The sequence below is a fragment of the Pristiophorus japonicus genome, chromosome 31, assembly GCF_044704955.1.
Source record: "Pristiophorus japonicus isolate sPriJap1 chromosome 31, sPriJap1.hap1, whole genome shotgun sequence".
Lineage (NCBI taxonomy): Eukaryota > Metazoa > Chordata > Chondrichthyes > Pristiophoridae > Pristiophorus > Pristiophorus japonicus.
The window spans coordinates 9,301,045-9,322,366 of NC_092007.1; the positions used below are offsets into that span (position 1 = coordinate 9,301,045).

Here is a 21,322-nt window from a genome sequence, read left to right on the forward strand (position 1 = left end):
TCCCATCAAACACTCCCAGGGCAGGGACAGGTACAGCACGGGGTTAGATACAGAGTAAAGCTCCCTCTACACTGTCCCATCAAACACTCCCAGGGCAGGTACAGCATGGGGTTAGATACAGAGTAAAGCTCCCTCTACATTGTCCCATCAAACACTCCCAGGGCAGGTACAGGGGGTTAGATGCAGAGTAAAGCTCCCTCTACACTGTCCCATCAAACACTCTGGGGGCAGGTGTTTCTTGTGACTGGAACGCGCTCCCCCCCCCCCCCGAGATATGTTGGATATGTGAAGTCCTTTTCCACTCGGAAGTGTAACGTAGAGCTCCTGCTGGTGGAATACTGTGGTAATGCAACTACTGATGTAAATCTGATAAAAGGCTCATGTGCCAGGATCACATGACAGCTTGCCGAGGAGCCATCTTGCGCGAGTGTGTGTGTGTGTTTGTGAGGTTGCAGAGAGTAGATGACGTTGGCGACGAGGACATTGATCGATGTTTCTTCTCCCTCGCAGTCTCGCCGACTGTCAAGGTGCAATCTCCGCCCGTCATCCTGCGAGAAGGGGATGACCTGATGTTGGCGTGCACGGTCACAGGAAACCCGCAGTAAGTAGCCCGTGGATGAGAAACCACTCTCGCCTGGCTGATGGGTCGTGTTGTCAGGAGTGGGGGCCTTTCATCATCATGGGCAGGCCCTCGGAGTCGAGGAAGACTTGCCCCCACTCTAAACGCGAGTTCTCAGGTGACTGAACAGTCCCAATACGGGAACCACAGACCCTGTCACAGGTGGGACAGACAGTGGTTGAGGGAAGGGGAGGGTGGGACTGGTTTGCCGCACGCTCCTTCCGCTGCCTGCGCTTGCTTTCTGCACGCTCTCGGGCGACGAGACTCGAGGTGCTCAGCGCCCCTCCCGGATGCACTTCCTCCACTTAGGGGCGGACTGGTCTTTGTGCCCAGGGACTCCCAGGTGTCGGTGGGGATGTTGCACTTTATCAGGGGAGGCTTAGAGGGTGGTCCCTTGTAACGTTTCCTCTGCCCACCTGGGGCTCGCTTGCCGTGAAGGAGTTCCGAGTGGAGCGCTCGCTTTGGGGAGTCTCGGTGCCTGGGGGCCATGCGGACAATGTGGCCCCTGCCCAGCGGAGCTGGTCGAGTGTGTGGTCAGTGCTTCGATGCTGGGGATGTTGGGCCTGGTCAAGGACACTCAATATACCTGTATTAAAGGCATCTGTTATCATCTGAGCCAGTGTCTCCGAGTTTGAATTAACTGTAAACCTTGAGAATTGTTGAATTGCTTTAATTAGCAAAGCGGCAACAAGCAGACAAGTCGTTAAAAGTGTCCTAACTCGCACCGAGTCCCGCTCACCCATCACCCCCTGTGCTCACTGCCCCGTGTCCTAACTCACACCGAGTCCCGCTCACCCATCACCCCCTGTGCTCGCTGCCCCGTGTCCTAACTCGCACCGAGTCCCGCTCACCCATCACCCCCTGTGCTCACTGCCCCGTGTCCTAACTCGCACCGGGTCCCAATCACCCATTACCCCCTGTGCTCGCTGCCCCGTGTCCAAACTCACACCGAGTCCCGCTCACCCATCACCCCCTGTGCTCACTGCCCCGTGTCCTAACTAGCACCGAGTCCCACTCACCCATCACCCCCTGTGCTCACTGCCCCGTGTCCTAACTCGCACCGAGTCCCGCTCACCCATCACCCCCTGTGCTCACTGCCCCGTGTCCTAACTCGCACCGAGTCCCGCTCACCCATCACCCCCTGTGCTCACTGCCCCGTGTCCTAACTCGCATCAAGTCCTGCTCACCCATCACCCCCTGTGCTCACTGCCCCGTGTCTTAACTCGCACCGAGTCCCACTCACCCATCACCCCCTGTGCTCACTGCCCCGTGTCCTAACTCGCACCGAGTCCCACTCACCCATCACCCACTGTGCTCGCTGACCTACATTGGTTAAGCAACACCTCGATTTCAAAATTCTCATCTTTGTTTACAAATCCCTCCATGGCTCCCTCGCCCCTCCCTATCTCTGTTATCTCCTCCAGCCCCTACACCCCTCCCTATCTCTGTAACCTCCTCCAGCCCCTACATCCCTCCCTATCTCTGTAACCTCCAGCCCCTACACCCCTCCCTATCTTTGTAACCTCCTCCAGCCCCTGCACCCCTCCCTATCTTTGTAACCTCCTCCAGCCCCTACACCCCTCCCTATCTCTGTAACCTCCTCCACCCCAACACCCCTCCCTATCTCTGTAACCTCCTCCAGTCCCACACCCCTCCCTATCTCTGTAACCTCCTCCAGCCCCCACACCCCTCCCTATCTCTGTAACCTCCTCCAGTCCCACACCCCTCCCTATCTCTGTAACCTCCTCCAGCCCCCACACCCCTCCCTATCTCTGTAACCTACTCCAGCCCCTACACCCCTCCCTATCTCTGTAATCTCCTCCAGTCCCACACCCCTCCCTATCTCTGTAACCTCCTCCAGTCCCTACACCCCTCCCTATCTCTGTAACCTCCTCCAGCCCCTACACCCCTCCCAATCTCTGTAACCTCCTCCAGTCCCACACCCCTCCCTATCTCTGTAATCTCCTCCAGCCCCTACACCCCTCCCTATCTCTGTAACCTCCTCCAGCCCCTACACCCTCCCTATCTCTGTAACCTCCTCCAGCCCCTACACCCCTCCCTATCTCTGTAACATCCTCCAGCTGTAGGGAAGGATGTGAAGGCCTTAGACAGGGTGCGAAGGGGGATTGACCAGAATGGTCCCGGGGATGTGGGACTTCAGTGACCGGGAGAGACTGGAGAAGCTGGGGTAGTTCCCCTTGGAACAGAGAAGGTTGAGAGGAGATTTGATCGAGGTGTTCAGAATCACGAGGGGGGTTTTGACGGAGTAAACCAGGAGGAACTGTTAACCGGGGCAGGAGGGGAGTAACCAGAGGGACACAGATTGACGATAATCGGTAAAGAACCCGAGGGGAGATGAGGAGAGTGTTTGTACGCAGCGAGTTGTTGTGATCGGGAACGCGCTGCCTGAAAGCTCGGTCGGAGCAGGTTCAATAGTGACTTTCAAACGGCGGAATTGGGTAAATACTGGAAGGGGAAATGTGCCGGGGCTGTGGGGTAAGAGCAGGGGGGGGGAGTGGGACTGATTGGATCGCTCTGTCACAGAGCCGGCACAGCACGGGCTCGAGAGGCCCAGTGGGATCCTCCTGTGCGGTACGAGTCTGTGCATGTGACCGACGGCAGTGTAACCCGCTGTGTGCTTGCTCTTGTCCTGCCCAGGCCTGCCGACGTTGTGTGGAGCCGGCTGAACGACTCGCTCCCGGAGCGCGCGGAGCAGCGAGGGAACGTGCTGACCATCAGCGCTCTCAACACCCTCGATAACGGCACGTACGTCTGCCAGGCCGAGAATGTGCTGGGCCGGTCGGCCGACGAGTACGTCCTGGTGGTCTACGGTGAGTGGCTGGGATGTGGGAGGGGGCGGGGGAGGGGGGGGCATTGTGGAGGGAGCTTTACTCTGTATATAACCCCGTGCTGTACCTGTACCTGCCCTGGGAGTGTTTGATGGGACAGTGTAGAGGGTGCTTTTCTCTGTATCTAACCCCCTGTACCTGCCCTGGGATTGTTTGATGGGACAGTGTAGAGAGAGCTTTACTCTGTATCGAACCCCGTGCTGTATCTGTACCTGCCCTGGGAGTGTTTGATGGGACAGTGTAGAGGGTGCTTTTCTCTGTATCTAACCCCCTGTACCTGCCCTGGGATTGTTTGATGGGACAGTGTAGAGAGAGCTTTACTCTGTATCTAACCCTCTGTACCTGTCCCTGCCCTGGGAGTGTTTGATGGGACAGTGTAGAGGGAGCTTTACTCTGTATCTAACCCCCTGTACCTGCCCTGAGAGTATTTGATGGGACAATGTAGAGGGAGCTTTACTCTGTATCTAACCCCCTGTACCTGCCCTGGGAGTGTTTGATGGGACAGTGTAGAGGGAGCTTTACTCTGTATCTAACCCCCTGTACCTGCCCTAGGAGTGTTTGATGGGACAGTGTAGAGGGAGCTTTACTCTGTATCTAACCCCCTGTACCTGCCCTGGGAGTGTTTGATGGGACAGTGTAGAGGGAGCTTTACTCTGTATCTAACCCCCTGTACCTGCCCTAGGAGTGTTTGATGGGACAGTGTAGAGGGAGCTTTACTCTGTATCTAACCCCCTGTACCTGTCCCTGCCCTGGGAGTGTTTGATGGGACAGTGTAGAGGGAGCTTTACTCTGTATCTAACCCCCTGTACCTGCCCTGGGAGTGTTTGATAGGACAGTGTAGATGGAGCTTTACTCTGTATCTAACCCGTGCTGTACCTGCCCTGGGAGTGTTTGATGGGACAGCGTAGAGGGAGCTTTACTCTGTATCTAACCCGTGCTGTACCTGCCCTGGGAGTGTTTGATGGGACAGTGTTGAGGGAGCTTTACTCTGTATCTAACCCGTGCTGTACCTGCCCTGGGAGTGTTTGATGGGACAGTGTAGAGGGAGCTTTACTCTGTATCTAACCCGTGCTGTACCTGCCCTGGGAGTGTTTGATGGGACAGTGTAGAGGGAGCTTTACTCTGTATCTAAACCCGTGCTGTACCTGCCCTGGGAGTGTTTGATGGGACAGTGTAGAGGGAGCTTTACTCTGTATCTAACCCCGTGCTATACCTGCCCTGGGAGTGTTTGATGGGACAGTGTAGAGGGAGCTTTACTCTGTATCTAACCCCATGCTGTACCTGCCCTGGGAGTGTTTGATGGGACAGTGTAGAGGGAGCTTTACTCTGTATCTAACCCCGTGCTATACCTGCCCTGGGAGTGTTTGATGGGACAGTGTAGAGGGAGCTTTACTCTGTATCTAACCCCGTGCTGTACCTGCCCTGGGAGTGTTTCTTTTGAAATGTATTTTTTCCCCGATCTAGAAATTCCCACCACCCCCAGCACACTGTCCAGTGTGCATCTCTCAGGTATTGTATAAATTCATTCAACGCTGCAATACGCACTAACTCTGTTCTGCTTATCTGGAGGTGTTTGGTGTGACGTGTTTGATTTCTCCAGTGATGGAAGTTACTGTGGAACAATCGAGCTATACTTCAAATCAGATTTTATTGGTCATATCATTGCTTGCTGAATCAGTCATTGCTTCGTAGTTGTTTGGTGTGGCCGATATATCTTGGTACAAGGAGTTCCTCTACCTGCCCACTAGGTGGCACTCTCCTCGGCGTTCATGGCTAAGGTGCTTTAGCGTAGTATTTCACAATGCACGCTGGGTAGCTTTAGGTATTAAACACTGCTCTATCTAAATTATTAACAAAGATGTCGCTTTGGGATCACAGAGTCAAGAAATAGGTCACTGTCGGAGGGGCAGTACTGAGGGAGCCCCGCACTGTCGGAGGGGCAGTACTGAGGGAGCCCCGCACTGTCGGAGGGGCAGTACTGAGGGAGCCCCGCACTGTCGGAGGGGCAGTACTGAGGGAGTACCGCACAGTCAGAGGGGCAGTACTGAGGGAGCCCCGCACTGTCAGAGGGGCAGGACTGAGGGAGCGCCATAATCTGTTGTCGGTGGGGCGGTACTGAGGGAGCGCCGCACTGTCGGAGGGGCAGTACTGAGGGAGCACCGCACTGTCGGAGGGGCAGTAGTGAGGGAGCGCCGCACTGTCGGAGGGGCAGTACTGAGGGAGCACCGCACTGTGGGAGGGGCAGTATTGAGGGAGCGCCGCACTGTGGGAGGGGCAGTACTGAGGGATTGTTGCACTTTCGGAGGGGCAGTACTGAGGGAGTGCCGCACTGTCGGAGGGGCCGTTTTTCAGATGAGACGTTAAACCGAGGCCCCGTCTGCCCGCTCAGGTAGATGTAAAAGATCCCATGGCACTATTTGGAAGAAGAGCAGGGGGAGTTCTCCCCGGTGTCCTGGGGCCAATATTTATCCCTCAACCAACATAACAAAAAAACAGATGATCCGGGTCATTATCACATCGCTGTGTGTGGGAGCTTGCTGTGCGCAAATTGCCTGCCGCGTTTCCCACAATACAACAGTGACCACACTCCAAAAGTACTTCATTGGCTGTGAGGCGCTTTGGGGCGTCTGGTGGTGCTGTAATTTATTTATTTGAAGATGGAATATTGCAGAGATGTTCCTGGGGTATGACCCGAACTCCCAAGCACAAATTCCTGGTTAATAAGTTAGTGGCACACCCTAGTTATCGATTAGTGATAATGAACCCAGCGAATCAGGCTGTGATTGGTGTTGGAGGCTTATCCCCCTGCCGAATTTAATTGGTGCGCAGCGTATAGGGTGGGACATGTGCTTATGCTCCGGGTGTTAGAACATAAGAATTCGGAGCAGGAGTCGGCCATTCGGCCCCTCGAGCCTGCTCCGCCATTCAGTAAGATCACAGCTGACCTTTGACCTCAACTCCACTTTCCCGCCCGATCCCTCGATTCCCCGAGACTCCAAAAACCCCTCGATCCCAGCCTTGATTATACCCAATGACTGAGCCTCCACAGCCCTCTGGAGCAGAGAATTCCAAAGATTCACCCCCCTCTGAGTGAAGAAATTCCTCCTCATCTCAGTCCTCAATGGCCGACCCCTTATCCTGAGACTGTGTGACCCCTGGTTCTAGACTCCCCAGCCCGGGGGGGGGGAAACACCCTCCCTGCATCTACCCTGTCAATCCCTGATAGAATTTATTGTGTTATTGTGGGCAAATACATGCCAGATACGGCATAATGTAGATAAGTGTGAAGTTATCCACTTTGGTGATAAAAACAGGAAGGCAGAATATTATCTGAATGGTGACAGATTAGGAAAAGGGGAGGTGCAACGAGACCTGGGTGTCATGGGACATCAGTCATTGAAGGTTGGCATGCAGGTACAGCAGGCGGTGAAGAAGGCAAATGGTATGTTGGCCTTCATAGCGAGGGGATTTGAGTACAGGAGCAGGGAAGTCTTACTGCAGTTGTACAGGGCCTTGGTGAGGCCTCACCTGGAATATTGTGTTCAGTTTTAGTCTCCTAATCTGAGGAAGGACATTCTTGTTATTGAGGGAGTGCAGCGAAGATTCACCAGACTGATTCCCGGGATGGTGGGACTGACCTATGAAGAAAGACTGGATCAACTGGGCTTGTATTCACTGGAGTTCAGAAGAATGAGAGGGGACCTCATAGAAACGTTTAAAATTCTGACGGGACTGGACAGGTTAGATGCAGGAAGAATGTTCCTGATGTTGGGGAAGTCCAGAACCAGGGGTCACAGTCTGAGGATAAGGGGTAAGCCATTTAGGACCGAGATGAGGAGAAACTTCTTCACTCAGAGAGTGGTGAACCTGCGGAATTCTCTACCACGGAAAGTTGTTGAGGCCAGTTCATTGGATATATTCAAAAGGGAGTTAGATGTGGCCCTTACGGCTAAAGGGATCAAGGGGTATGGAGAGAAAGCAGGAAAGGGGTACTGAAGTTGCATGATCAGCCATGATCTTATTGAATGGTGGTGCAGGCTCGAAGGGCCGAATAGCCTACTCCTGCACCTATTTTCTATGTTTCGATGAGATCACCTCTCATTATTCTAAACTCTAGAGAATATCGGCCTAGTCTGCTCAATCTCTCCTCATAGGACAATCCCCCCGCATACCAGGAATCAGTCTGGTGAACCTTCGCTGCACTCTCTCTGTGGCAAGTATATCCTTCCTTAGGTAAGGAGACCAAAACTGTGCACGATGGCCCTGAAATTCCGATGTACTGAGCCCGTACGAAGCGTGTACGGATCCGGGAAGGCATCGGAAAATCCGGTTTCCAGCGCACAATGCTTTTTTTTCCCCGAGATGTCCAGCTGGAGCTGGACACAGCTTCCCCCGTGCGCTGGAGCACTCTGAGTTCTCGCGCAAAATTCCCACTCTTCGAGATCTTCTGCCCGGTATCAGGGCGCGCAAGTTTTGCGCGAGATAAAGCAGAACCCGGCCTGCATTCTGTTGTTCATCTGTACCTCCTGAAACTTCCCTTCACACACCTCAATAGCCTTCAGTAGAAGCAGCATTCCATGCTGAGAAGTTCTGCAGAGTAAAAGCTGAACACAAAACCAAGTAAACAACAGGAAATAGAAACAAGCAGCTCCCTCTCACAGTAAGGACAGGTTTAAATCTTCCAACATCGAAACATGCAAAATAGGTGCAGGAGTAGGCCATTCGGCCCTTCGAGCCTGCTCTGCCATTCAATAAGATCATGGCTGATCATTCCCTTAGTACCCCATTCCTGCTTTCTCGCCATACCCCTTGATCCCCCTAGTAGTAAGGACCTCATCTAACTCCTTTTTGAATATATTTAGTGAATTGGCCTCAACTACTTTCTGTGGTAGAGAATTCCACAGGTTCACCACTCTCTGGGTGAAGAAGTTCCTCCGCATCTCGGTCCTAAATGGCTTACCCCTTATCCTTAGACTGTGACCCCTGGTTCTGGACTTCCCCAACATTGGAAACATTCCTCCTGCATCTAACCTGTCTAATCCCGTCAGAATTTTAAATGTTTCTATGAGGTCCCCTCTCATTCTTCTGAACTCCAGTGAATACAAGCCCAGTTGATCCAGTCTTTCTTGATAGGTCAGTCCCGCCATCCCGGGAATCAGTCTGGTGAACCTTCGCTGCGCTCCCTCAATAGCAAGAACGTCCTTCCTCAGGTTAGGAGACCAAAACTGTCCACAATACTGCAGGTGTGGCCTCACCAAGGCCCTGTACAACTGCAGTAAGACCTCCTTGCTCCGATACTCAAACCCAACTGTTCAGTATGGAAGAACTCCACAAGACCGAGTACTGGGAGCTAAAATTGATGTGACCTTAGTCTCTCCAAAACAACTCCAGAGTGCCTAAGCAGACAAACTTTTTATACTCCCTTGCACGAGGTGTGCAGGTGACCCTTGGGCCTCCGACAGTTGCGCCCTCTGGTGGCAAGTCTTACACGGTTACAACGTTTACATACGTAACCCCAACTTTTATAACATTAGAGGTACCATGATGTCTGTCGCAGCTTGGCTTGTAAAATATGATTGACTTTATGCACGTGTGCACGGGTAAAATTGAGAGCCTTTCACTAAACTATTTCAACGCTATTTATCCTGATCAACTAGTTTTTTTTTAAATATGGAGATGGGAAACCTGCACGACTTGTTTAGCTCTTGTACTTTTGTGGAAATGTAACACGTTGCTCCGACCTGTGCTCAGATTGACACCTTAGATCAGGGGCGTGGCCGATGTAAATGAGCTCCGTTTGACAGCTCCTGTGGGCGGGGCCAGTCTCCGAACGAAACCCCGGGCTTGGCGCGCGCTGCGTTCCCGGGAGGCTTGACATCATACGTTGCCCGGGAACAAGCTTCATCGCAGAATCGGAGGCTCAAGAGGGCTCGCGAGAAAAAGGTAAGTGCGCAGTTTTTGTCGATATTTTACCAGATTGCCCACGGGGGGAATGGTGTTACAGGAATTTCTGCTTCCATTACTCCCAGTGTGGTCCCACCAGCCGACTGTTCCACTCAGGGAAACCAGGCCGCGCGACCCATTTCCCCAACATCAATTCCCTCGTGATACGGGTCGCCCGATTGTCAGCACCAGATTGCACGAACTGTGACGTAGTCCGGGGGCGAGAAAATCCGATCTCGGATTGCAGTGACTGCGTTTCAACTCAGTCCCTTCCTCATCTGGAATGCCACGAATCTGAGACCATCCCCTGGGCGGTGACATCATGGTGTTCCTGATCCACGACCCCGACCTCGGCTCATCCGCTGCTGAAGCCCTCATCCCTGCCTCCGTTACCTCCAGGCTTGACCATTCCAACGCACTCCGGGCCAGCCTCCCACGTTCTACCCGACGTAAACTGGAGGTGATCCAAAACTCGGCTGCCCCCGTGTCCTAACTCTCACCGAGCCCCGCTCACCCATCACCCCCTGTGCTCACTGCCCCCGTGTCCTAACTCGCACCGAGTCCCGCTCACCCATCACCCCCTGTGCTCACTGCCCCCGTGTCCTAACTCGCACCGAGTCCCGCTCACCCATCACCCCCTGTGCTCACTGCCCCCGTGTCCTAACTCGCACCGAGTCCCGCTCACCCATCACCCCCTGTGCTCACTGCCCCCGTGTCCTAACTCGCACCGAGTCCCGCTCACCCATCACCCCCTGTGCTCACTGCCCCCGTGTCCTAACTCTCACCGAGTCCCGCTCACCCATCACCCCCTGTGCTCACTGCCCCCGTGTACTAACTCGCACCGAGTCCCGCTCACCCATCACCCCCTGTGCTCACTGCCCCCGTGTCCTAACTCTCACCGAGTCCCACTCACCCATCACCCCCTGTGCTCACTGCCCCGTGTCCTAACTCACACCGAGTCCCGCTCACCCATCACCCCCTGTGCTCACTGCCCCGTGTCCTAACTCACACCGAGTCCCGCTCACCCATCACCCCCTGTGCTCACTGCCCCGAGTCCTAACTCACACCGAGTCCCGCTCACCCATCACCCCCTGTGCTCACTGCCCCCGTGTCCTAACTCGCACCGAGTCCTGCTCACCCATCACCCCCTGTGCTCACTGCCCCCGTGTCCTAACTCGCACCGAGTCCTGCTCACCCATCACCCCCTGTGCTCGCTGCCCCGTGTCCTAACTCGCACTGAGTCCCGCTCACCCATCACCCCCTGTGCTCACTGCCCCGTGTCCTAACTCACACCCAGTCCCACTCACCCATCACCCCCTGTGCTCACTACCCCCGTGTCCTAACTCACACCGAGTCCCGCTCACCCATCACCCCCTGTGCTCACTGCCCCGAGTCCTAACTCACACCGAGTCCCGCTCACCCATCACCCCCTGTGCTCACTGCCCCCGTGTCCTAACTCGCACCGAGTCCTGCTCACCCATCACCCCCTGTGCTCACTGCCCTCGTGTCCTAACTCGCACCGAGTCCTGCTCACCCATCACCCCCTGTGCTCGCTGCCCCGTGTCCTAACTCGCACTGAGTCCCGCTCACCCATCACCCCCTGTGCTCACTGCCCCGTGTCCTAACTCACACCCAGTCCCACTCACCCATCACCCCCTGTGCTCACTACCCCCGTGTCCTAACTCGCACCGAGTCCCACTCACCCATCACCCCTTGTGCTCGCCGACCTACATTGGCTCCCGGTTAAGCAACGCCCCGATTTCAAAATTCTCATCCTGGTTTTCAAATCCCCCCTCGCCCCCTTCCTATCTCTGTAACCCCCTCCAGTCCCTACACCCCTCCCTATCTCTGTAACCTCCTCCAGCCCCACAACCCCCCGAGATCTCTGCGCCCCTCTAATTCTGCCCTCCTGACCATCCCTGATTATAATCGCTCCACCATCGGTGGCCGTGCTTTCAGTTGCCTGGTCCCCAAGCTCTGGAACTCCCTCCCTAAACCTCTCCGCCTCTCTAAACCTCTCTACCCTCCTTCAAGGCGTTCCTTAAAACGGACTTCTTTGACTAAAGCACCTGTGCTAATTTCTCCTTATGCTGCTCGGTGTCAAATGTTTATCTCATACTACTCCTGTGATGCAGATTGGGACGTTTCACGAGGTTAAAGGCACTATATAAATGCAAGTTGTTGTTGTTGTGGTTTTGAGACCAATTGTTGGATGCATTCCCAGGAGAGAAGCTTCCACACTTCCTTTGTGAACATACGAACGTTGAGAGACATGTAAAGACCCTTTGGTCTATCCACCCTGTCCCCCACACAATTGTGATATCTTGTGTATCAACAGAACATAAGAGATAGGAGCAGGAGTCGGCCATTCGGCCCCTCGAGCCTGCTCCATCATTTAATACGATCACGGCTGATCCGATCATGGACTCAGCTCCACTTCCCCGCCCGCTCCCCATAATCCTTCACTCCCTTATCGCTCAAAAATCTGTCTATCTCCACCTTAAATATATTCAATGACCCAGCCTCCACAGCTCTCTGGGGCAGAGAATTCCCACAGATTTACAACCCTCTGAGAGAAGAAATTCCTCCTTATCTCAGTTTTAAATGGGCGGCCCCTTATTCTAAGACCATGCCCCCTAGTTCTAGTCTCCCCCATCAGTGGAAACATCCTCTCTGCATCCACCTTGTCGAGCCCCCTCATAATCTGATACGTTTCGATAAGATCACCTCTCATTCTTCTGAATTCCAATGAGTAGAGGCCCAACCTCCTCAACCTTTCCTCATAAGTCAACCCCCTCATCCCCGGAATCAACCGAGTGAACCTTCTCTGAACTGCCTCCAAAGCAAGTATATCCTTTCGTAAATATGGAAACCAAAACTGCACGCAGTACTCCAGGTGTGGCCTCACCAATACCCTGTACAGTTGTAGCAGTTGGATCACAACATGCCCTCTACACACCCCACCCCAAACCAGGGGATCTCCTGGGAGAGGCGATCTCCGCCCCTCAGCTAGAAACAGATCGGGGGCGGAGGAGCGGCGAGAGATCGGGGCGGAGGAGCGGCGAGAGATCGGGGCGGAGGAGCGGCGAGAGATCGGGGCGGAGGAGCGGCGAGGGATCGGGGCGGAGGAGCGGCGAGGGATCGGGGGCGGAGGAGCGGCGAGAGATCGGGGCGGAGGAGCGGCGAGAGATCGGGGGCGGAGGAGCGGCGAGAGATCGGGGGCGGAGGAGCGGCGAGAGATCGGGGCGGAGGAGCGGCGAGAGATCGGGGCGGAGGAGCGGCGAGAGATCGGGGGCGGAGGAGCGGAGAGAGATCGGGGGCGGAGGAGCGGCGAGAGATCGGGGGCGGAGGAGCGGAGAGAGATCGGGGCGGAGGAGCGGCGAGAGATCGGGGGCGGAGGAGCGGCGAGAGATCGGGGCGGAGGAGCGGCGAGAGATCGGGGGCGGAGGAGCGGCGAGAGATCGGGGGCGGAGGAGCGGCGAGAGATCGGGGGCGGAGGAGCGGAGAGAGATCGGGGGCGGAGGAGCGGCGAGAGATCGGGGCGGAGGAGCGGCGAGAGATCGGGGCGGAGGAGCGGCGAGAGATCGGGGCGGAGGAGCGGCGAGAGATCGGGGCGGAGGAGCGGCGAGAGATCGGGGCGGAGGAGCGGCGAGAGATCGGGGTCCAGGAGCGGCGAGAGATCGGGGGCGGAGGAACGGCGAGAGATCGGGGCGGAGGAGCGGCGAGAGATCAGGGCGGAGGAGCGGCGAGAGATCAGGGCGGAGGAGCGGCGAGAGATCGGGGCGGAGGAGCGGCGAGAGATCGGGGCGGAGGAGCGGCGAGAGATCGGGGCCGAGGAGCGGCGAGAGATCAGGGCGGAGGAGCGGCGAGGGATCGGGGGCGGAGGAGCGGCGAGAGATCGGGGGTGGAGGAGCGGCGAGAGATCGGGGGTGGAGGAGCGGCGAGAGATCGGGGCGGAGGAGCGGCGAGAGATCGGGGCGGAGGAACGGCGAATGAGGGTACAGGGCCCAGATATTTCGCTTCAATGTCGGCCTTGACCGGCAGTAGGCCGGAAAAGCCTGAAAAAAGTTGTGGTTAAACTCGAACGCAATCACCTCGAGAGTAGGGCGAGATTTTTTTTTCTTTCTTTAGGTCTTCACGTTCTCATTAGCTGTAACAGTGGCGGAAGTTTGTGAGTGTGAGTGTGTGTGAGAAATTTGAGGGGATTTTCGTGTCTTTCCGTTACACTCCCGTTGCGAAATTTAGTCAGCCTCCTCATCCTCCGCCCAAGGTTGACCGTGTCATCATCATGGGCAGTCCCTCGGAATCGAGGAAGACTTGCTTCCACTCTAAAAGTGAGTTCTCAGGTGACTGAACAGTCCAATACGGGAGCCACAGTCCCTGTCACAGGTGGGACAGACAGTGGTTGAGGGAAGGGGAGGGTGGGACTGGTTTGCCGCACGCTCCTTCCGCTGCCTGCGCTTGCTTTCTGCACGCTCTCGGCGACGAGACTCGAGGTGCTCAGCGCCCTCCCGGATGCACTCCCTCCACTTAGGGCGGACTGGTCTTTGGCCAGGGACTCCCTCAGTACTGCCACTCCGACAGTGCGGCGCTCCCTTAGTACTGCCACTCCGACAGGGCGGCACTCCCTCAGTACTGCCCCTCCGACAGTGCGGCACTCCCTCAGTACTGCCCCTCCGACAGTGCGGCGCTCCCTCAGTACCGCCCCTCCGACAGTGCGGCACTCCCTCAGTACTGCCCCTCCGACAGCGCAGTGTGGTGCTCCCTCAGTACTGCCCCTCCGACAGTGCAGGGCTCCCTCAGTACTGCCCCTCCGATAGTGCGGGGCTCCCTCAGTACTGGCACTGGGAGTGTCGGCCTGGATTATGGGCTCAAGTCTGTGGAGCGGGACTCGAAGCCACAATACTCTCTGACCCTGGGGTGAGACACTGCTGCCCACTGAGCAACGATGGACACCAACACAAGCTCAACCAGTTCATCATGACTAGTTGATGCAAAGTGCAGGTCTTAAAACTTGGAGACTTATGCAGGGAGGTGGAGGGGATTGAGAGCAAAGAGTTGGTTAGGGCTCTGTGCAGCAAGGAATGAGCCTCGAAAGGTCACTAAATCTGGAGGTGAGGTGAAACCAGAACAAACCGAATTCGTATAGCGCCTTTATCGTAGTAAAACTTACCAAAGGGCCGCGTAGGAGTGTTATAAGACAAAATATTTAACACCAAGCCACATAAGGAGAGGTGACCAAAAGTTTGGTGAAAGAGGTGGGTTTTAAGGAGCGTATTGAAGGAGGAGAGAGAGGTTTAGAGAGGCGGAGAGGTTTAGGGAGGGAGTTCCAGAGCTTGGGGCCCAGGCAACAGAAGGCACAGCCACCGATGGTGGAGTGATTATAATCAGGGATGATCAGGAGGGCAGAATTAGAGGAGTGCAGAGATCTCGGGGTGTTGTGGGGCTGGAGGGGGTTACAGAGATAGGGAGGGGACGAGGCGCTGGAGGAGGTTACAGATATAGGGAGGGGTGTAGGGGCTGGAGGAGGTTACAGAGATAGGGAGTGGTATCGGGGTTGGAGGAGGTTACAGAGATAGGGAGGGGTGTAGGGGCTGAAGGAGGTTACAGAGATAGGGAGGGGTATAGGGGCTGGAGGAGGTTACAGAGATAGGGAGGGGTATAGGGGCTGGAGGGGGTTACAGAGATAGGGAGGGGTGTAGGGGCTGGAGGAGGTTACAGAGATCGGGAGGGGTTTAGAGACTGGAGGAGGTTACAGAGATAGGGATGGATGTAGGGCTGGAGGAGGTTACAGAGATAGAGAGGAGTGCAGGGGCTGGAGGAGGTTACAGAGATAGGGAGGGATATAGAGGCTGGAGGGGGTTATAGAGATAGGGAGGGGTATAGGGGCTGGAGGAGGTTACCGAGATAGGGAGGGGTCTAGGGGCTGGAGGAGGTTACAGAGATAGGGAGGGGTGTAGGGGCTGGAGTAGATTATAGAGATAAGGAGGGGTGTAGGGGCTGCAGGAGGTTACAGAGATAGGGAGGGGTGTAGGGCTGGAGGAGTTTACAGATCTAGGGAGGGGTGTAGGGGCTGGTGGAGGTTACAGAGATAGGGAGGGGTGTAGGGGATGGAGGAGGTTACAGAGATAGGGAGGAGTGAAGGGGCTGGAGGAGGTTACAGAGATTGGGAGGAGCGAGGGCCAAGGAGGGATTTTTAAACAAGGATGAGAATTTTCAAATTGGGAGCCAATGTAGATATTAAGGGAAATGGGGCAAAGGCAGGTAGATGGAGTTAGGTCGCAGATCAGCCGTGATCTCATTGAATGGCAGAACGGGCTCGAGGGGCTGAATGGGCCTCCTCCTGTTCCTGTGTAACAGGCTCGAGGGGCCGAATGGGCCTCCTCCTGTTCCTGTGTAACAGGCTCGAGGGGCTGAATGGGTCTCCTCCTGTTTCTGTGTAACAGGCTCGAGGGGCTGAATGGGTCTCCTCCTGTTCCTGTGTAACAGGTTCGAGGGGCTGAATGGGCCTCCTCCTGTTCCTGTGTAACAGGCTCGAGGGGCTGAATGGGCCTCCTCCTGTTCCTGTGTAACGGGCTCGAGAGGCTGAATGGGCCTCCTCCTGTTCCTGTGTAACAGGCTCGAGGGGCTGAATGAGCCTCCTCCTGTTCCTGTGTAACAGACTCGAGGAGCTGAATGGGCCTCCTCCTGTTCCTCTGTAACAGGCTCGAGGGGCTGAATGGGCCTCCTCCTGTTCCTCTGTAACAGGCTCGAGGGGCTGAATGGGTCTCCTCCTGTTCCTACGATAACGGGCTCGAGGGACTGAATGTGCCTCCTCTTGTTCCTACGGTAACAGGCTCGAGGGGCTGAATAGGCCTCCTCCTGTTCCTGTGTAACAGGCTCGAGGGGCTGAATGGGCCTCCTCCTGTTCCTGTGTAACAGACTCGAGGGGCTGAATGGGCCTCATCCTGTTCCTGTGTAACAGGCTCGAGGGGCTGAATGGGCCTCCTCCTGTTCCTGTGTAACAGACTCGAGGGGCTGAATGGGCCTCCTCCTGTTCCTATGTAACAGGCCCGAGGGGCTGAATGGGCCTCCTCCTGTTCCTGTGTAACAGGCTCGAGGGGCTGAATGGGCCTCCTCCTGTTCCTGTGTAACGGGCTCGAGGGGCTGAATGGGCCTCCTCCTGTTCCTGTGTAACTGGCTCAAGGGGCTGAATGGGCCTCCTCCTGTTCCTGTGTAACGGGCTCGAGGGGCTGAATGGGCCTCCTCCTGTTCCTGTGTAACGGGCTCGAGGGGCTGAATGGGCCTCCTCCTGTTCCTGTGTAACGGGCTCGAGGGGCTGAATGGACCTCCTCCTGTTCCTGTGTAACAGGCTCGAGGGGCTGAATGGGCCTCCTCCTGTTCCTGTATAACAGGCTCGAGGGGCTGAATGGGCCTCCTCCTGTTCCTGTGTACAATCTCCGAACTGAGAGGGAGAGCGAGCTGGCAGAAGGCTACTGGGCAAAGATCAGAATAATCTTATTTCAGCCTCGGACTGAAAATTGGCACCAGTCGCTTGGCATACTGCCCCCTCTGGCTGTCAAACAAGCTGGAAAACACGGGCAGCTTTGATACTGTGTCACCCTGCTAAACAAACAAACAACATAACCTGCCTCTACAAAGCGCCTTTAATACCCACAAACATCCCAAGGGGGAATAGGATTGGCCACCGGGATACGTGAGCAGGTGACACAAAACGTTTGTCAAAGAGCGGGTTGGTGTTTGGTCAAATCTGCGTAACCTTCTGCATCCCAGAAAACGTACACAGCACCTGGACCCCACCAGCTTGCACTTATACAAAGTCTTTCACATCGTGCAACGTCCCAACGTGCTTCACAGGAGCGATCATCAAACAGAATTCGCCAGGTCAGAGGTTTTAGAGCAGGTGTGCCTGCCCTGGGAGTGTTTGATGGGACAGTGTAGAGGGAGCTTTACTCTGTATCTAACCCCCTGTACCTGTACCTGCCCTGGGAGTGTTTGATGGGACAGTGTAGAGGGAGCTTTACTCTGTATCTAACCCCCTGTACCTGTACCTGCCCTGGGAGTGTTTGATGGGACAGTGTAGAGGGAGCTTTACTCTGTATCTAACCCCGTGCTGTACCTGCCCTGGGAGTGTTTGATGGGACAGTGTAGAGGGAGCTTTACTCTGTATCTAACCCCGTGCTGTACCTGTACCTGCCCTGGGAGTGTTTGATGGGACAGTGTAGAGGGAGCTTTACTCTGTATCTAACCCCGTGCTGTACCTGTATCTGCCCTGGGAGTGTTTGATGGGACAGTGTAGAGGGAGTTTTACTCTGTATCTAACCCGGTGCTGTACCTGCCCTGGGAGTGTTTGATGGGACAGTGTAGAGGGAGCTTTACTCTGTATCTAACCCCCTGTACCTGCCCTGGGAGTGTTTGATGGGACAGTGTAGAGGGAGCTTTACTCTGTATCTAACCCCGTGCTGTACCTGCCCTGGGAGTGTTTGATGGGACAGTGTAGAGGGAGCTTTACTCTGTATCTAACCCCCTGTACCTGTATCTGCCCTGGGAGTGTTTGATGGGACAGTGTAGAGGGAGCTTTACTCTGTATCTAACCCGGTGCTGTACCTGCCCTGGGAGTGTTTGATTGGACAGTGTAGAGGGAGCTTTACTCTGTATCTAACCCCCTGTACCTGCCCTGGGAGTGTTTGATGGGACAGTGTAGAGGGAGCTTTACTCTGTATCTAACCCCATGCTGTACCTGCCCTGGGAGTGTTTGACGGGGACAGTGTAGAGGGAGCTTTACTCTGTATCTAACCCCGTGCTGTACCTATACCTGCCCTGGGAGTGTTTGATGGGACAGTGTAGAGGGAGCTTTACTCTGTATCTAACCCCCTGTACCTGCCCTGGGAGTGTTTGATGGGACAGTGTAGAGGGAGCTTTACTCTGTATCTAACCCCCTGTACCTGCCCTGGGAGTGTTTGATGGGACAGTGTAGAGGGAGCTTTACTCTGTATCTAACCCCATGCTGTACCTGCCCTGGGAGTGTTTGATGGGACAGTGTAGAGGGAGCTTTACTCTGTATCTAACCCCGTGCTGTCCTTGCCCGGGTATTCACAGAAGGAAGAATTGTTGTTTTTGCATTCTGTGTCTTCTTTGAGAGTAGAAGCAGTGAAGCACTTGACAGGAACTTAAATAGAATTGGACCTTAAAGACCTTTAATTCCCCATGGCTTCAGGCTAATCCGCAGAGAGAGGCTGTGTGACCTTCCTCGAACAGTGAGCCGAAACGTCGAGGGGAGCAAATTGACCCATGTCGATAAATTGTTTGTCGAGTCTGTTCAGAGAACTGCCTACACTCACAGATTATTCCACTTCTAGCCAAGTTCACTGTGCAGGTTCCCCCAACGGTGTATCGTGGCTCCACTACAGGAACAGCACACAATTAGCGAGGCAACGAGTGCGTTGGCCTTTATTGCGAGGGCGTTGCAGGCTAGAATTACAACACGGTTACAGTACAGGAGGCCATTCGGCCCCTCGAACCCCTGCCGGCTCTCTGCAGGAGCACCTCAGCCAGTCCCACTCCCCCCGCCCTTTCCCCGGAGCCCGGCTAATCTCTCTCCTTCAGGGACTTGCCCAACTCCCTTTTGAAAGCCACGATTGAGTCTGCCTCCATCGCCCTCTCGGGCAGCGCGTCCCCGATCCTAACCACTCGCTGCGTAAAAAGGTTTATCCTCGTGTCGCCTTTCTGCCAATCGCCTTCAATCTGTGTCCCTCTGGTTCTCCACCCTTCCACCAATGGGGAACAGTTTCTCTCGATCCACTCTGTACACACCCCCTCGTGATTCTGAACCCCTCGATCGAATCTCCTCTCAACCTTCTCTGCTCCGAGGAGAACAACCCCAGTTTCTCCAGTCTCTCCCCGTCACTGAAGTCCCACATCCCCCGGGACCATTCTCGTAAATCTTAACGCCATCTTTACCCGCCTTGGTTCCGTGACCCTTAACACCCTTACCCAACACAATTCGATCAATCTCAGTCTTGAAATTATCTATTGCCCCCGACCTCGAGAGCTTTTATGGGGGAGAGAGTTCCCGATTCCCGCTGCCCTTTGTGTGAAGAAGTGTTTGCTGACATCACCCCTGAACGGCCTGGCTCTAATTTGAAGGTGACGCCCCCCTTGTTCTGGACTGCCCCCACCTGAGGGAACAGTTTCTCTCTCGATCTCCCTGATCCAATCCTTCAATTGTCTCAAATCCCTCGGGATGGAAATTCAGCCCGGCCAGAAAGATAGGATGCAGGTACAGCAAGTGATCAGGAAGGCCAATGGTATCTTGGCCTTTATTGCAAAGGGGATGGAGTATAAAAGCAGGGAAGTCTTGCTACAGTTATACAGGGTATTGGTGAGGCCACACCTGGAGTACTGCGTGCGGTTTTGGTCTCTGTATTTAAGGAAAGATATACTTGTATTGGAGGCTGTTCAGAGAAGGTTCACTCGGTTGGTTCCGGGGATGAGGGGGTTGACTTATGAGGAAAGGTTGAGGAGGTTGGGCCGAGACTCATTGGAATTCAGAAGAATGAGAGGTGATCTTATCGAAACGTATCAGATTATGAGGGGGGCTCGACAAGGTGGATGCAGAGAGGATGTTTCCACTGATGGGGGGAGACTAGAACTAGGGGGCACGGTCTTAGAATAAGGGGCCGCCCATTTAAAACTGAGATGAAGAGGGATTTCTTCTCTCAGAGGGTTGTAAATCTGTGGAATTCTCTGCCCCAGAGAGCTGTGGAGGCTGGGTCATTGAATAACTGTAAGACAGAGATAGTTTCTTAACCGATAAGGGAATAAGGGAGTGGGCGGGGAAGTGGAGCTGAGTCCATGATCGGATCAGCCGTGATCGTATTAAATGGCGGAGCAGGCTCGAGGGGCCGAATGGCCGACTCCTGCTCCTATTTCTTATGTTTTTATGTTGAGATAGCACACCGACACATCTCCAGATGTCAGGCCCAACCAGGAGGACTCTGGGTCCATTTTCACCTCTTTGGCCATTTTTGTTTGGGAACGGACGGGTAGTCGCTAACAATGGCAGCGGAAATGGGGGGGGGGGCGGGGTGGGGGGGGGGGGGGAACGGAATCTGTCGCGGGAGAGGGGCGCTGACACCAGTGTGCGCGCGCGCGCGTGTGTGCATCACCCCGTCTCTCCCCTCATTCAAGAAACGGTGATTATATCGGATCGACCCACCTGCGCACCTGGGGTGGAGAGGTTCTGCCGGGCCAGCCGGCCTAGCACCTGGTGGGGGGGGGGGGAACGGGGGGGGGGGGGTGGGGGTGCCACAATTGTCTGGCCCGATCGGGAAATCGACCAGCCAAAAAAAAACTGGCGACCACGGCAGTGCGCCCTACACACACACACACACACACACAATCGACCAGGTGCCCCACCGACAGAAGAAGCTGTCCGGGCCGGGAGGGGGGCGGTCATCGTATGGCTGAACGTTGATTTTTTTTCAGGAGGTTTCGGGCGGAGTGGGATGGAGGTGTGAGAGAGCGGAGACGCGTGGGGAGGTCAGCACTTGGTGGGGCGGATGACGTGCGGGCCGCCCGACAATTTCCCTCCGCGGAGAATTCGGATCGCGACGCCCCTTCGATTCCACCGCAAAACGGCGGTAAAGGGCCTGAGACCGACACTGGATTCCGGCCGCCCCCCCCCTCCGCCTTGTGATTCTGAACATCTCGGTCAAATCTCCTCTCGACCTTCTCTGCTCCGAGGAGAACAACCCCAGCTTCTCCAGTCTCTCCCCGTCACTGAAGTCCCACATCCCCCGGGACCATTCTGGTCAATCCCCCCCCTCCGTACCCTCTCGAAGGCCGTCACATCCTTCCTGAGGGGGTTGACTTATGAGGAAAGGTTGAGGAGGTTGGGCCTCTACTCATT

At 55.3% G+C, this 21,322-nt stretch overlaps 1 protein-coding gene across 2 annotated transcripts in view; it reads left to right on the forward strand.

Moving 5' to 3' along the window:
* Window positions 1–21,322, forward strand: part of cadm4 (cell adhesion molecule 4) — a 373,773-nt gene that overhangs the window by 338,503 nt on the left and 13,948 nt on the right. Inside the window, exons 6-8 of one of the 2 annotated variants that reach the window (XM_070868960.1) lie at window positions 511–601; window positions 3,278–3,450; window positions 4,933–4,977. In XM_070868960.1, coding sequence (XP_070725061.1) covers window positions 511–601; window positions 3,278–3,450; window positions 4,933–4,977 — 309 coding nt within the window. The remainder of the gene's footprint in view (window positions 1–510; window positions 602–3,277; window positions 3,451–4,932; window positions 4,978–21,322) is intronic. The other variant, XM_070868961.1, reaches the window with a different exon arrangement.